Source organism: Schistocerca cancellata, chromosome 3 (genome assembly GCF_023864275.1).
Source record: "Schistocerca cancellata isolate TAMUIC-IGC-003103 chromosome 3, iqSchCanc2.1, whole genome shotgun sequence".
Lineage (NCBI taxonomy): Eukaryota > Metazoa > Arthropoda > Insecta > Orthoptera > Acrididae > Schistocerca > Schistocerca cancellata.
In genome coordinates this window covers 662,012,966-662,030,260 of record NC_064628.1, presented here as the reverse complement: position 1 = coordinate 662,030,260, position 17,295 = coordinate 662,012,966, and the positions used below count along the sequence as shown (strand labels likewise).

At 38.7% G+C, this 17,295-nt stretch overlaps 1 protein-coding gene across 1 annotated transcript in view; it reads left to right on the top strand.

Annotated features, from left to right (window-relative positions):
• The first annotated feature begins 1,375 nt into the window (after nt 1-1,375).
• Nucleotides 1,376-17,295, top strand: part of LOC126175637 (O-phosphoseryl-tRNA(Sec) selenium transferase) — a 102,701-nt gene continuing 86,781 nt past the window's right edge. Inside the window, exons 1-3 of the mRNA XM_049922527.1 lie at nt 1,376-1,683; nt 2,026-2,199; nt 6,081-6,210. Of these exons, the coding sequence (XP_049778484.1) occupies nt 2,086-2,199; nt 6,081-6,210 (244 nt within the window). The 5' untranslated portion in view covers nt 1,376-1,683; nt 2,026-2,085. The remainder of the gene's footprint in view (nt 1,684-2,025; nt 2,200-6,080; nt 6,211-17,295) is intronic.

Genomic DNA, 17,295 nt, shown 5'->3' with positions numbered 1-17,295 from the left:
TTTTTCATTTTTTGAAGGGTTATGTAAAAAAATGCTTCATCAATTTATGTTCTGATGTATGCAAAATGTAGAAGCTGTTCTGGCATTGTAAAATCTGAATTATTTTTCTCTTTCAGATATCTGGCCTCTCTTAAAGAAGAATACTCAATGGAAAAAAATATTCAAGTCATCACGGAACATTTCCAATTCATCACGAAAACAAAGCAAATGATAAATAAATATTAATAAGAAAAAAAGCGCGAAACCCACTACTATAAATTGAGTGATCGCGACGATAAAATGTTAACTCCCGCCATTAGCAGAGGACAAAACGATTCCTCTCACCAACGTCAACGTCAAAACTTTCTTCCTGAAAACCTTATCTGATAATTTGTTTTTGCTTACAGCCAACGTTGGTTATCCAACAGTACTGCGTGAGTTTGCTATTGGTACGATAAACAATGATTTTTACCTCCGTGCGTAATGCAAGAGGTGCGGGTTACGGTGCCTCCACAGCGATAGGCAGGCATGGCTTGTTACCCCCTCCCGCCGCAACTCCTCAGCCCTTGTCGATAGCTTTGGTGAGCTTGCTTACTCCGCTTTCTACAAACCCACAGGTGATCGGGCAATTACAGTTAACATACTGTAACAGCTAGCCGTGCTAATTAAGCCCTCTTAAAATTTCCAGCGAGGAAAAAGTTTCCATTGTATATCAATGAGGCGTCTGATCCCAAAAATAAAGTTTTACGCACTTTTTTCCATTATCTTGGCTCTTGTTATCGAATGGAGGTAGGCATAGGTTATTTCTTCAGTTTGTTTGCCATCAGCGATCGATACAGACGAATCTGTTGTACGAGGTATTGACGGCGAATAGTTCTTAAGTTTTCTTTAATTCCGATACGGATCTGTGCTAACAATGCAAGTGAGGTGGAGGAGTTGTAGCAGTTTCGGTATTAAAATCTCTTTCTGGCCACCATATGTACTTAAAAAAGGTCTCTGTGGCTTGTTTGAGTTGTTTCGGACGAAATCTGGAATGGACCCTTCAACAATTTCAAGGGAAATCTCAGTCTCTTTCTTTCCAAAGACTGCACTAACGACATCGATGTCAGCACTCTCATTAACATTTAAATGCTAGTTTGGACTGAGACAAAAATTTTCTGGTTTATTAGCGTTTTGCATTAACTTTAATACTTACTTACCGGTATTCAAATTGTTGTCATTGGTCTGAATTACTGTTTCGTCAATATTTTTTTCCAGAGACGTGTACCTTGAACTTCTGCGGATATTTGCTTGCCGGAGCATGTTAATGACTCCATCCTAATGTAAGCGGACTTGATCCGACTCACGCCCCAAACTGCAATTACGTTTACAGCCGAAAAGAATTGAAATATTGCAAGCGTTCTTATTTCGCCGGTGGTTTACATAGTCTTTCCTCGAGCGCTATAGTACGTTTTGAGTTAATGAATACGAGATTATTAAATGCCGTTTTTGGTATTTGATTTGATGTCTTCGTGTATGAGCTACTGGACACATTCCTTAATTGTGAATACCTAGTAATTAGAGCGCCTGTATAGAGTCTACTACTAATCTACAATTAGCGGCATCTGTTGAGTAACACTGCTACTAAAACGGTGAACAGACGAAATACCTAGCGCGCATGTGTCAAGGGAAAGAAAGCAACGAAGGAAGGGTGTTGAGGTTTTGGTACGTGGTTTCTGCAAATTTTATGCTATTTCAGTATTTTCTGTGAGCACTTGGGATTGTTTTGAAACAAAAGTCAAAAATATTTCATAGAAACGCAGGCGAAATGCTGGAAAGTGTTAAAAATGTGTAGTTACGAGTTTTGCAGTTTACGTGTCAAGTGCATCGTTAATATGTTCCCCGATTGTTTTAATATAACAGTGCATTCTTGAATTCATGTTCATGTTGAATTAGTATTTGTACTTGGGGGTATTCTCTTCATTTGTCTGATAGTGCTCGCCATCAATGACACCTGTTTTCATTTCTGTATCAACATCATACCTCATGTGACGCACTGTTTATTAGGAATGGCAGTTACAAATTAGCACCGCAAAGCTCTCCAGCCGACTCCGATTTTGTGAAAATATGAATAGTCACAGCTTCACATTAGCTGAACGGCTAATTCCGGCGACTTACTTGCAACAAGCGGCAGCAGCAAAGAAAACGAGAGAGAGCCTCGTCAGACAACTCATTGAACAGGTAGGCCCGAGAAAGCTTTACCTTCACATCTTGAAATACGAATAGCCCATAAATATATCCGCTGCCATCCGCAGTATGTTGAAACTTGATAAGCATTATTAATATCTACATGTATCAGGTGTGTGAATTTGTGTTTGTTTAGCGTGTTGATAAAATTTGGCGTTAATACGAGAACACTGTAGTTTTCATATCGCCATAGCATAATACTACTTACTACCCGTATTTTAAGAAACGTTTGTTATAAGTGTAAATGGTTGTTGTACATTTGTATGCGGGATTGGCCAACATTCCAAGTGTTTACATCCCACTGACAACCAGTATGTTCAATTTCTTGGGTACTGTCGATTAATTTTTTGCACATTTAGCAGAGTTCAAAACTGGAACATGCACTTCTCTGCCTAATGTAAGCTTTGTAAGGCTTATGTAAGCCACCTCATTGTAAAACAAATACAGTGCATTGATCACTAAGTAAGTGTACCCTCTGTAGGGATGGCATTCCTCCTTGTTAGTGGGAAGTTTTTCCATTGAAGAAGTTCAACATAATCGGTTGCCAGAAGTGTCAGTAGCTTTGCTTTATTAGGCTATGTGGGATGACACAAAGATCCAATGCCACTTAGCAGAACATTATCATCACACTTTTTGTTTTATTTGTTTTAGTTTTTGCAGTTTTAAATTATCATAGTTTTAATGTTTTGTAAATTTGTTTGATTAAATTAGAGAGAAGCTAGAAGTATGTCCACATAATAATAAGTTGACACTATTTTGTTCAATTACTATGTATTTCTCATGGATAGATCATTCAGCTTAGCTGTGTTACAGGAAAGTGAATAATTAAAATAGCCAGTAAGTATGGCTTTGTATGCTGTGTAGTACTTGTGAATGTGTAGCCTTAACCCAATGGTTTATTATTTTGCTTACAACATGCTATCATTGTTAACACCCAGCCATAACATTAACAATGTACCTCCTATTAGTAAATGCAAATTGCTACATAGAAATGAGTGTATTCACAGAACATGATCGTGTATTTGAAGAATTACATGTTCACTATCAGCTATACAGATTTATTAATTATTTTCTTTTAGTTTCAGTCATAGCAACTATTGTCACTGAAAGACTATACATGGATTAGAATAACAAAATGATTGCCAGTTAAGCATGAAAGATGGGCATGTTGTCAGTTCACTTTTATGCGCAAGCACAACATGGCTCCGGTAGCACCAGCTGTGCAGTTCCGTACTGAGTATGTTCACATGTTCCCTATTAACATGCAGTCTTCAGTTCACTTTGCAGGATCCTACTGATCTTATCACTTTCGTAAGCAATTTCACAGTTTGCGTCACTCATTCTGTTAAAGGAACATACCACACAGAGAAGCAAAACAAAGAACAGATCACAACAATTAAGTGATACAGCACAATTTTCTGCTGCTGAGGTAGTAGAGCGGTATGACAGCAGTGCATATAGCAGAGTGTGTAATCCTACTCGTGCTATGATTGGTTGTTGCTATAGTAGTGTAAACAACTAACTCTCAGTCACTTTGTTCACTTATTTTTGTTGGATAAGAGTAACAATGTACACACAGGATAAAAAGCGTAAGTTGTCAACTTTATCAAGGAAAATATGTAGAAGTACTAAAAAAATCTGTACATTTGATGGCTACGCAATTCAATTTTCTTTGTAATGCACAGCTTTTTGATAAGTATCTTAAGTACTTCCACATGATAACAGTGATCAGCCTGACAACTTACTTGCTTTATCGCATGTGGACATTGTCCATTTGCTTTTGTTGATATACTGTTCCTGTGAAGATGGTTGCTGTGACTGATACTGGTAGAAAATAATAACAAATTTGTTCAGCTGATTGTAAACGTCCAATTCTTTAAATTCCTGACAGACATATTGAATCAGTCTGTTAACCTATAATAAAAATATATACAAAACTATACAGTAACACTACCAAATTATTATAAATAAATTGGCAAAGTAGAGAAAGGAGGATGAAAGGAAAGATAAATAAGTTAAAAACGAGAGAAGCAGCAAATATTCATTGATTCACAATAATGAAAGCACTTTATGGTATAAGGAAGTCCTTTAGTAGCATGATTTCCGTTCTGCAGTACGAACTGAAGGAGTGACAACTTTTGTGAATACATTAGTGAATGGTTTTTAGTCCCCAACATAATTTTAATAATCTCCTGTAGTTTGTTATCAGATTAAAAATAAGATGAGATGACACAGCAATTATATGCTATATTTATATTCAAGAAAACTACATTGGTGATGACAAATATTTTCTTGCAGGTCAGAAGCAATTCAGATAACATTTCTCCACAAAAACCAGTTGTCAACTTTCTCGCACACTGCTTAGCATAAATATTTCGGTGAAGACGTCGCTGTTGCATCAAATAATAATAGAACTGTAGTATTTATTAAAGCGAGTGTTCGTATGAAAATTTACTTGAATCTAACTCAGCATGTGACTAGCAGAGAATTCATCTTCCTTGATTAATGTTTAATCTGTATTTCTCTTTTACTGGCATGACTATACTTTTGTGAGTTATATTCTGAAGTTCTGCCTGCCCAGTCTCGTGCTATTTCCACAGTAAACTGATATGCGTACTATCTTTCAGTAAATATGAAAAATAATTTTGTAAAATAATGTTTTTCTCTGTATTAATGTACTGAATATTTTTATACTATATAAATAACATTTTTAATTAGTGGTATAATGCTGTGGGGAAATACGGAAGCGTCCGATCCCACCCGTCTGCTTTGACCCATGACGTCACAAATATGGCGGAAACAAAAAACACACACACTTTCCACAAGAAGCCTAATGACACTAGCAGGAAATGGGGTGTTTTGGGTGGGGGGCAAACTAAATATAAACAAATTTAGACGCCTTGCGTAGATACAACGTGTAAGTGAAGACAGCCATGCATGAATACCCACCCACCTCCCCAGGGGTCGTAACCCCTGCAACCCATAGAAGATAAAGATGCTTCAGTAGCTGATTAGTGTTTTTTGTCTTTAAAAAAAAAAAAAAATCTCACGAGATAGAATGAATAGATCAGAAAAGTAAATAAAATAAGATAAAACAGAACTGGAGACAGCCACACTCAAACCAAACTCCGCGCCTTCATGACGTCACACACGACAACACCCTTACGTCACGGGACAAAGCAGACGCGTGGGATCGGACGCTTCTGTCGACCCTGCTGTGGACACATTATCTCCAATTTTTTTAGTCCTGCTATTTAAATTCATAAAAATCTGCATGATTGGTAGATGCTGTGGTGGTGCTGAGAACAAATTCCACCATGTTTATGGCTTGAATAAAATAACTTTTTGATTGACAGATTGCTGTGGTTGAGTTGGTGGAGGGGTGGGGTTGGGAAGGCAAAGTTTCGGACATGCTGCCAGCCATACTTGATGATGCTCCACTTGTGGCAACTAAACGAGCAATACATTGAGCATGTGGCTCTTGAGAAACAAACTAAGGTTGGCTAGTGACTGGCCAAATGACAATCACAAAATTATTTTAATCTAAATTAGGCATAGGTGGCTCTCACCGGGTGTTCGGAAGCAACATGGTGTGTTGACATCTAGTTTTATATTGCCAGTGACAGAATAACAAAAGGCCTGTTTTGTGTTGGTGAAATTAAGCTAAACTTGAGGTCCCAACCTAACCGCAACCACAGGTTTTGCTTTATGTTCAGCATTGATAATATTGATTGATCTGTGACCTCCCATTGATACCTAAACTTGCCCTCCGATTGCTTATGTGAAATGCATTACCAACGTGCTAACAGTAGTGGAAAAATGTTTTGGTCTTCTGTCTCTACTGCTGAAAATTGATTTTTGTGTTCTGCTTACAGAGAAAATGGCCAGAAGAGGGATGGGATGACACCACTATAGAGATGTTTCTCACTGATTTGTCGCAGATGGACAGTAATAATTTCCCTGGTAACTGTGGCATTGGTGAGAGAGAAGCGAGAATTGCCTCAGGTGACTGCACAGATTTAGAAATCAAATACACAGAATTAGATTTTTTCCTGTCTTTGGTACAGAGAGTGTTAACTTTTTTGCATTCACTTTGTATTTTAAAACAGCATTTAACTGGTTTTTAATATACTGTTAAGGGTACAGGCTACTTTTCCGGCTCAGTATTATGTAAATATCAACACCTATTTCTTTCAGGCACTGTTTATAATGTATATGTTTTACAGATTTTTGGTTGATATCAGATAATACAGCACTCTTTCTAAACAAATTAGAAGTATTTTGAATATTTTCGAACCTGATTAGGGTTATTAAAAAATTACAAAGAAATTGATGCAATTTTTTTCCCCTAAATGCTTCCTCAAATTTGAGGTACCATTTAATCCAATGTTACACATTTTAAAGAGACCAAATTCTTACCAAATGTGCATGACATAATGGCTGAGGTTCTAGACTTATTTAATTCCACCTATTACGTATATTACAAAGATAAAAAAAAAATCACATCTTACATTTTAATATTCGTAATTTTTTTTCTCAATAAAAATGTTATTTTTTCTATAATTTAATTGATTTTGCAGTAAAGCTTAGGGCTACTATGTGAGTATGGACTATTGGAAGTTACAGAAAAAAATTAGAGCAATGCTTTATAAACTTTAGGAAATATTTGTACCTTAATTCTGAAAAATACAACTTGCGGGAAATTGCGAATGAAGATTACAATTAAACTGTGCCTCAGAACATTCCTGAAGAATAGTCTTCATCCTGCAGCATTTTTTCATCTTCAAGCTTCCTCTTGGCATTCATTTTAGCATTTCTTGCTTCTTTGCTAACTGGAAGGGCGAATCTTTCAGCTTCATGCATCCGTTGTCTGTCGCACGCAAGCAATTGATCTTCCATATTAGAGTGACATTTTATGCCTAAATTTCTCAGGACTTCCAACCTTCCTATCACTCCATCATTGAAACATATCACTGCATCTAGTAAACCAACTTTAATTGTATTTAGTCCTACAAAAACATTTTTGGGTAATCTTTTACATATGCAATGGTTGAAACTTTCATATGTGTTCTGAGTGCCCCCATGAAGACATTTACTAAGCAAAACAGGGTTACTCAGGTCTCTAAAAATTTGTTTTATTTCATTCATAACAGGCTCAGGAAGAGAATGCTTATGAAGGCATATTTGACCACTTTCTTGTGTTATTTGGTAACCACACCAAGAATCTGCTCCTTTAGGGCAAAGTCTGTGAGCAGGGTGGTCATCTGTGGACAACTTACGAAAGTAGGTGGCCCATACAGCTTTTATCATTGCTGTAACACCATTCAGAGGTGCAGTTTGTCTAATGGCCAGTCCATAATAACTCAGAAGTGTGCCTATTTCAGTTTCTGTAAATCTGCCTTGGCCAGACAGAGCTTTTCCATTAGATAGCAACTTTCCTTTCGTTTCTCTTCGTGGCTTCCTCAATCTAGCACCCATCCTCTTTTGCACATGTCCACAACACTCCAGTTCTGTTACCAAGGTATCACCATAAACATTGAACTTGTTAATTTTATTGAAAGCTTTAGAGTCCCCATCACGTAGGTACTTCGTGTATCTAACGTTATAAATGGGCACCGACCTCTGAAGTATATTTAGAGCTCCATCACACTCCATATCTCTTCTTATCCATCATAATTCTTAGAACACTGATGTTCAATATGTCCTTCAGTGCTACCATAGCAGGTGTGGCAGTACTTACATAAGCACTCAACAACAACAACTTTTCCATTCTCCAGAGAAGTAGCACTCACAACACCATTCAAGGAATGATCTCCTTGATGTTTCCATATCCCGTCAAGTGCAACAGCAGTGTCCCTGGTTTCACTAATATTTTTAGTTTCTTCTACTGCATGTTTCATAGATGCTTTAGACACAACTGTCAAGGCACCTAAAAGTATTTTTATGTACTTGCTGAACCTACTAGGAGGAGATGGAGGAGGAGGGAGGTCCAGCAAACTACAAAACGTTTGAACAGCCTTTTTTCCTTGTCCTATTGCAGACATTGCATACACTAACTTCAAATTCACATCATATGGATTATGCACAATGTTTGAAGTCATTTTCGAGGTAGATTTATTGCAGGATCTACACAGAACAACTAATTGTGACGCTAAACCCTTCCTGATACTTTGTTGTTCAGTTATTTCCAGACAACCTACACAATCACGCTGTGTACATTTCGACACTTTTCTTTATCAAAGAAGATAAGATGCCCACATCAACAACAACAAATCCACTACAAACAGCATCGTTGTTAGCACAAAAATTTGAATTACCAGATGTGCCATGTGGGAGTTTCTTCTTTGAAGAACTGATACAAAGGTTACTTTCAACAGTGTGGCTTGGTTTGTGTGTGAACTGGTTACCACGGAATTTCCTTTAATGAATTCCTTGATGCTTGGAATAATTTTTATTATTTGCACACTAAAGGATATGTACTTCCACAAATATTTGTAGCACTTGGGCAACAAACATTCAGTAACACCTGAACAAACTGCTTCACCTAAACAAAAGTAAATACTGGCAAAGATAATCATTTACAGACACTAGAAACCTGCACTGTTACCAACATATACCATGTATCATATGTATAAACGCTGGAAACAGAAGGTTCACAGTTCTTTTCAAAATAATACTGGTTTCTGTAACAGAAATAAAGCGGGTTTGGCAGCATACATGACCATAACTTTAAAACTTGGTATATATAGGTCATTTTTCATTTGAAAGCCTATAATGTATGTATCAATGTAATCAGGAAAGACTATAGAATTTAATAAAGTCATAAAAAAATTTCTATTTTTCCACCATTTATAAGTACCCTGTATCCTTAAATGATAAGGCATTTTATTTAATTAGTCCTTTAAGAATTGGCCTGTGGAATGATCCGTGTAAAAGACTCTGATAGGGTACATCAGTTTTGCAAAAACTAGTAAGTGAAATCACAGAGGTAAAGGAGAACAAAAGCACCAGTAAGTATCAACTTGGTTGTGATGTTTGATCGTATCTTGCAGAAGGATGCTACCATCATTTTTAATCATCGAATTAAACAGCAGTATCAATTGTATCTTGATGTTGATGTTTGTTGAATATTCTGTTTTTTAAACAAAGCACTAATGCTATGTTCTGCCAAAATTGCTCACTCTGGGATGTTTTATTTTGTGAAGTGTGTGATCATTATATCCTGCAATTATTGGCTCTTTTGGAATCAGGTTGTGGTGTTAATTATGTTGTTAATTATTGACATGCCTTACTGACTATGAAATAATAGCCCCAAGGACAATAGAGAAAAACAAAGGCTTTCAGAGAAAAGGAGAGAAGGTCTTTCACAATACAGTATGATTGAATTTGGGAGTGGGGCAGAAGGTGAGACCTTAAAGAGGGACTTACACTTCTGTGGGGATAAGTGTTTTGGAGAAAAGGTTTATGACTCTTTTTTTTTCAGTCTGCTTAGGTTCTCGATTCTGTGGGGTGTTGGGAGGGAGTTTTTGAGGATGGGGTAAATATAGTAGGTCTGCGAAGCAGGGTTTGTCAGCTGTGGAGGAAGTGGGGGAGGTTTGGAGGTTGTTGTAGAGGTGGTGGATAATGTAGTCCAAGACAGGAGTAGGAAGTGAACAGGTTGGAGACTTTTTTGGGGTTGATGATGTACATGCTGCTCTCGTTCCTGGAGGGCAGTAGTTTCATTGTGTGATATGGAATCCAGGAATTTGGGATTGCATAGCAGGAGAATTTTATGGATGGAGAGGAGGTATTGCAAGATGGTTTGGGCCTGATTGACATGGTTTTGCAAGTCTATGTTGGTGAAGGTTGAGGGCTGGCAGAATATGAACATGTGGCAATTATCATGAAGGGACAGGTTTGAACTGATGATGGGTAATTAGGTAGTAAGGCCATTTGGGGGCATTCCATGAGTCTAGCAACAACACAGGAAAAGTATTTTGGAGTTCGTTCTGGTGAGAAATACGGAAACTTTTCTGTATTGATGCAGATAGAAGGGGCAAGGGTCCATGGTGGAGGATAAAAATTCATAAAAATATGTAAAAAATGTAGAAATACCTGCAAAAAAATACCAAAATACATTGGACAAATCATGGAGTGGGGGTGGGGGGGAAGAAACAGATGAATGACGAGGAAACAAGATGAAACCACAGGGAGAAGGCCTGTAGTAAAAGGTAAAAACAACTGAAATTAATGTGAAAACACAGTGAAATCAAAGAAAAAAAAAAACAAATAAAGAGATTGTAATGTGGATTGCAGGTCCTGGGTCAGATAAGTGCGAAGAAGAGGGTCAACAGATGTGACTAGATTACGTGAAGCTAATATGTGCAAACTGGAATAAGAGAGGAGAAGGAATGGGGAGTTGGGGAGGAGTTGGTGGGATGAAATAGAAGTTCACGTGGCACAGGAAGGTATGAAGAATAACACGCGAAAATACGTTGAGAGTGAGGCAGGGTGTGTGCCTAGTTTGAAGATCTAGGATTACTGATATCGGCAGGAGTAATGTGGGACAAGAGATGCTACATCAACAGTCAGAGCAGTCTTGTATCCATCTGTTGTGCACAGACAAGATGTTGTTACAGTGTGGCTCATAGGTAGAGCATGCATTGCGGTTTTGGAGGTGACGAGTGAAACACAGGCAAGAAGAGAGTGGAAGATGGGCACAGAGTATAGTACTGCATTAGACAATAAAAACAAAGGAAAACAAAACAATGGAAAATTCAGGATGGGATAATGACAATATTGTGAACCGTAGGATGGATTGTAACTCACCATATAGCAGAAACATTGAGTCACAGATAGGTACAGTAAAAAGACTGTCAAACAGTATGCTTTTGGCCAAATAGGTCTTCATCAGAATTAAACAACACACACACATACATATGAATGCAACTTTCACACACATGGCCACAGTCTCTGGCTGCCAAGGTCAGACTGCGAGCAGCAACACATGATGGGAGTAGCAGTGTGGGTGGGGGGGCAGGGGGGTGCTGGGGGGGGGGGGGGAAGGGCGTGGAGGGTAAGTATTAGCAATGTAGGAGTGGGAGACGGTAAAGTGCTGGTTGTCGGAGCATACTGGTGCAAGGTGGAGAGAGGGTAGGGCAGCTAGGTGCAGTCAGGAGGTTAGACGGAGGGCAGGGTTGGGAATGGTGGGGGGGGGGGGGGGGTCAGCAGGAAAGGAGAGATGTAAAGTGTGTGTGGGTGTGTTGGTGGAACAGAGGGCTTTTTAGTGCAGGAGTGGGAAAAGGGAAGGGGATAGGTGGATACAGGACAATGACAAATGAAGGTTGAAGCCAGAAATTGCAAGGAGAATTCCCACCTGTGCATTTCAGAAAATCTGATATTGGTGGTAAGGATCCAGACAGCACAGGCTGTGAAGCAATCATTAAAATGATGAACATCCTGGAAGCATTCTTAGTAATCATTAAAATGAACATTGAGAGGCATTCTCAGCAACTGGGCAGTCCAGATGTTTCTTGGCTTCAAACTGTTGGTGGCTGTTCATGCAGACAGACAGCTTGCTAGTTGTCATGCCCACATAGAATGCAGCACAGTGGTTGCAACTTATCTTGTGTATCACATGACTTGTTTCACAGACAGCCCTGCCTCTGATGGGATAGGTGATGCTTGTGACAGGACTGGTGTAGGTGGTGGTGGAATGATGTGTGGGATAAGTCTTGCATCTAGGTCTGTTACAGGGATATGAGCCTTAAGGTAAGGGTTTGGGAGTATGGGTTGTGTAGAGATGGATGAGGATATTGTGTCGGTTTGGTGGGTGATGGAATACCACTGTGGGAAGATTGGGAAGGATAGTGGGTTGGACTCTCCTCATTTCATTACAGGACGAGAGGTAGTTTTAACCGTGTTGGGAAATATGATTCAGTTGTTCCAGTTTGTGTGGTACTGAGTCACAAGTTCCCGCGTGGCACTAACCTAAGCCACACTATTTGTGGGCTATCTAAAGGAATCCTTTCTAATCACCCAGACATCCAAATCCCTCACCTGGTTCAAATTCATTGATGATGTCTTTGTGATCTGGATCCAGGATAAGGACACTCAATTCACATTCCTTGAAAACCTGAACACCTCCTTTCCTATTCACTTCACCTGGTCCTCAAACCAGCCACCTTCCTGAAGGTTGTTCCCATCTTAGAGATGGCTACATCAGTACCTTTGTCCATACTAGCCTACCAACCTACAGCAATATCTTCACTTTGACAGCTGCCACCCATTCCATACCAAGAAGTCCCTTCCATAAAGCCTAAACACTTGTGGCTGTTGCATCTGTAGTGACAAGCAGTGTCTCAAAATATAACAAGGGTCTCACTGAGGCCTTCACAGACTGTAATTACCATCCCAACCCTGTACAGAAACCATGCTTTCTTTCTCATCACTCTCACCTCCAAAAGTTCCACCATCCAGCTACAGAGGAGCATTCGCCCCATGACTCAGTACCACCCAGGACTGGAGCAACTGAATCATATTCGCCACTAGGGTTTCAGATAACTCTCATTATGCACTGAAGTGAGAAATGTCCTACCCACTATCCTTCCCACACCTCCCACAGTGGTGTTCTGCCACCCACCAAACCTACACAATAACCTCGTCCATCCCTACACAACCCCTGCTCCCAACCTCTTGCCTCATGGCTCGTATTCATGCAATAGACCTAGATGCAAGGCTTGTCTCATATATCCTACCATCACCACCTACTCCAGTCTGGTCACAAGTGTCATTTATCCCGTAAGGCAGGGCTACCTCTAAAACCAGTCATGTGAGCTACAAGCTAAGCTGCAACCACTGTGCTTCATTCTATGTTGACATGACAACCACCAAGCTGTCTGTCTGCATGAAGGCCACTGACAAACTGATGCCAAGAAACAGCTGAACCACCCAGTTGCTGAGCACACTGCCCACCATGATGTTATTCATTTCAGTGACTGCTTCAAAACATGTGTCATGTGGATCCCTCGCATCAACATCAGCTTTTCTGAAATGCACAGGTGGGAATTCTTCCTGTATTATATCCTAAGTTACTGTAATCCTCCTGTCCTCAACCTTTGTTAGTTATTGTCCTACATCAACGTATCCTCTTCCCTGTTCCCACTCCAACAATACACACCCCTGTGTTCTACCAACACATCCACAGTCTTTCTACCTCTCTCCTTTTCTGCTGCTGTCACCTCCAACCCTGCCCTCCATCTATCCTCCTGACTGCACCTGGCTGCCCTATTCTCTCTGCACCTTGTCCCTGTATGCTCCCACAAGCAGCACTTTTCCATCTCCCATCCCTATACAGCTATTTCTCTTCCTTCCCACCCCAGCCCCCTTCTTAGTCCCACCATCTTAGAGTGCTTCTCCCATCACACACTGTTGCTCACAATCTGACATAGGCAGCCAGACACTGTGGTGATGTGTGTATGACTTGTGTTACCTGTGTGTGTGTGTGTGTGTGTGTGTGTGTGTGTGTGTTTTGTCTAATTCTGATGAAGGCCTTTTTGGCTGTAAAACTTACGTTTGATGGTCTGTTTGTTGTGCCTATCTGAAATTCAGCATCTCCGCCATGTGGTGAGTAGCAATTTATCCTTTTCACAATACTGTCATTTCTAAAACTGTACTGCACTTTATTCTGTTTTTATAATGAATGTAATATGGGTTTTCTGATCAATTTTTATACAAAGTAAGCAATCTCTGCTGCTAGCAAAACACATTTTTGACAGTTGACTACAAACTAAATATCTGATGTGACTAACACTGTACAGATAATTTTGTGACACATTTACCTACACAACAAATTGGAAACTATAACACACTAAATTACAAAATTCCCATTATTTTTTCGAATACACTTTGGTAGTAGAAACCTCTTTTTATTAAAACTACTCAAAGTGAACTCGTATGGATATCGCTATTTTACAGCAACACAATCTTTGTTGTCTCATTTAGATTTTGCACATCTTGTTGAAAGTTACAGGTGGCTAAATGGAAAGTTGGCCCAAATGCAGGGTGATTCAGCTAAACTGTTCATCTCGAATATTTCATAATTTTGTGTTCACCCATAACAATTGTGAGACTGTCTCACGAAATGACTTATACTTTCTTTCCATAACTATATTAACTACAGGTTTATTAGTATCAAGCTCACATTTTCAAATGAAATTACTATAATTTTTGCTGCTAGTATCGTAGCTCTAAAAGAGACGAATTTAATGACATTTCACTGTTCAAAATCTGATTGGTAGTTTTGAAGAAATTTTAATATTTAGAACTTAAGATTTATCTGTTTGGAACATGAAACTGATTGCTGTATTATGTAGAAGTTCATTATTTCATATCCAAATAATGAAACTTGTCACATGAGATAAGGAACAAACAGTGTGTTGGACCACTGCATTACTGGTATAAAATGGGCACAGAGGAAATGTAGCATACATTCTGCATTGTTCAAGTGCTGATTAGTTTTAAAAATTAAATTTGTTTCAAGAACCAAGACAAACTAGATACTTTACTTTTTTGTGGAGAATGCAGAAGGCATGTGAAGAGAACAGCTGAGCTGTAAACACAAAGATATCCTGACAGATGATGTGCAGAAAGTGTGACAGGTCAGTGAATGTGCAAACATTATTATTGGAAAGGTGCTGGAGTACTACTCATAGGAAAATAGGCAAGCCTGCCAAGAGTAGAGCATTTGAAATAATTTTTTCTGTAGCTGTTGCTCGTAATCCACATATTAGTGCCAGAGAAATTGTGAATACCTCTGGAATAAGTCAGTCCACAATTGTTCGTATTTTGTGCACAAACAGCTTACATCTGTATCATGTGTTACTACAGCAAAAGATGAAGCAGTGGGATTGCAGAAGAGGCATAGGATTCTCACACTCAGTTATGATACATGACGACATTTATTCACTGAACTGTAAAGTTTGCTTCCTATTCTCAGGCCTAGCTGTAAGAGTCAAACTGTACTAAAGACCATCTGTGCTCCAATTGTGCTGTTCATAAACAGCTGCCATGAATGATGATCGTTAAGAAAATAAGAGACAAACATGTGGTTCTCAGTGGGCAATTGCTTAACAATAAAGACATAAGCTTTTGATTATAGGATCAAATATAAGGTTTTAACGCAAAACATTAGCAGTCAAAGTGTGAAGAGATTTTTTTGCTTATAACTAAAGACATGTAGCTTGCTTGTTGCAAATAAAACTCTCACATTCCAATCTATGCAGACCAGTAGGTATGCTGCAGATCTCTATAACCATTTTGCATTCACATCCATAGGCTTCATGAACTTGCAGCCATGCCATCACATTCCAGTCTGACCTAGTCCTCAGTAAGTGCTGTAGGTTTGCCTCTCTCAACTAACATTTTGTATTTCGTATAAAATAATGTATAACTATTTCAGTGTAACAGTGAGCTAACTGCTAATGTATCAATACCAAAAATATTGATGTGTGTCAAACGCTGAAAGTGAAAGCAGGGCTGCCCAGGCAACATCTAAAGTTCACGTTTTGTAGCATATTCACATAATCTGTGGTGAGCATGTCATTGCCTATACATCATCATCTTCCCCTTAGATTCTTTCAACTTGACATGATAGTTTGTTGCTAACATTTACTACATACTACACACATTTGTAGCATGCGAACAGCCCTTTAAGAAATTAAACTGTTTCAAAAGTTTTGTTAGATGCCCCTGTTATGATAAGTAGGACTGCAATAAATATAGGGAGAAGCAGTTGTAATAATAGAAATTATAAAGAATGAAATAATACAATTGTACCTATTTGACACAACTGTGAGATTGAGTGAGATGGCACAGTGGTTAGTACACTGGACTCGCATTTGGGAGGACAAAGGTTAAAACTCGGATCTGACCATCGTGATTTAGGTTTCCCGTGATTTGCCTAAATTGCTTCAGGCAAATACCGGTATGGTTTCTTTGAAAAGGCATGGCAGACTTCCTTCCCCATCCTTACCTAATCTGATGGGACCAATGACCTCGTTGTAGAAATACAGCAGACGTTAGACCACTATGTAAAGTGAAGATTTCAGGGTAATAGATAAAAAATGTTGGGTAATGACATTTTCGATGTACAAGTTTGTTTGCCTTGTTGTAAAATAGAAAGGAATAGAATAACAATTGCACTGATGTACTGAAATGAAATGAGAACCTCTACTTCAGGCAGAAACGTTGCACAATAGAGACAAATGAAATGGAATAAGGGAGCCAACTACTTGTCGTATTATGGGGCCGTAAGAGGTATTTTCTGATTTGTTTTCAGAGTATGTAGGTTTCCAAATGTGATGAATTAAGGTGACAAACAGAATACAATTTGCAGTAGTGTTTTTTTAATAGCATTAATTACTTACCAAGTTGTTTCTGAATTAACTTAAAAAGTATCTTCTTCTTTTTGTAAAGAAGTACGTGAAATGCGGACTGTATTCCTCCTTTCAGATGACTGTGGAATCAGAACTTCCTCATTTGATGTTACTTACATCTGTAGCTTCTATAACAGGCTATTGTTGAGAAGTTGTAATTAAAGGATATGTTCTTTCCCATGTGCTTCTTCCGTTAAACATATTAATATTTTGGTAGAGATGCTGGAAAATTGGGTGGCCAGTGGATGCATAGATTAGATTAGATTTTGGATTCCATTTGCTCACAGAGATAGAAACTACATGCTTGTGAAGATGAGGAATGGCTCAATAAAGATTCTCCTTCATAATAGTACCCATTAGCTTAAACAAACAAGTGAATGGTGCTGTATGTGCATCATGGAAAGGTTGTTTGTCAGGACTGAGCACTTGGCACAGTGGTGATAAGGTTGACCCACATTCAATTCACCCTTGTCTGATTCTTCAGGTAAGTTTTCTGTGGCTTCCCTCAACCAACTAAGGCAAATGATGGAATGGTTTGTTTGAAAAGTGTATAGTTGACATCCTTTTCCATTCCTCTCTTATTTTGTGTAGGTTGATAAAATTATGCTCCACTACACAGCATCAGAAGCTGTATTTCAGTATAAATGTCATTAAGAAATGCTTGTTGTAACTGTGA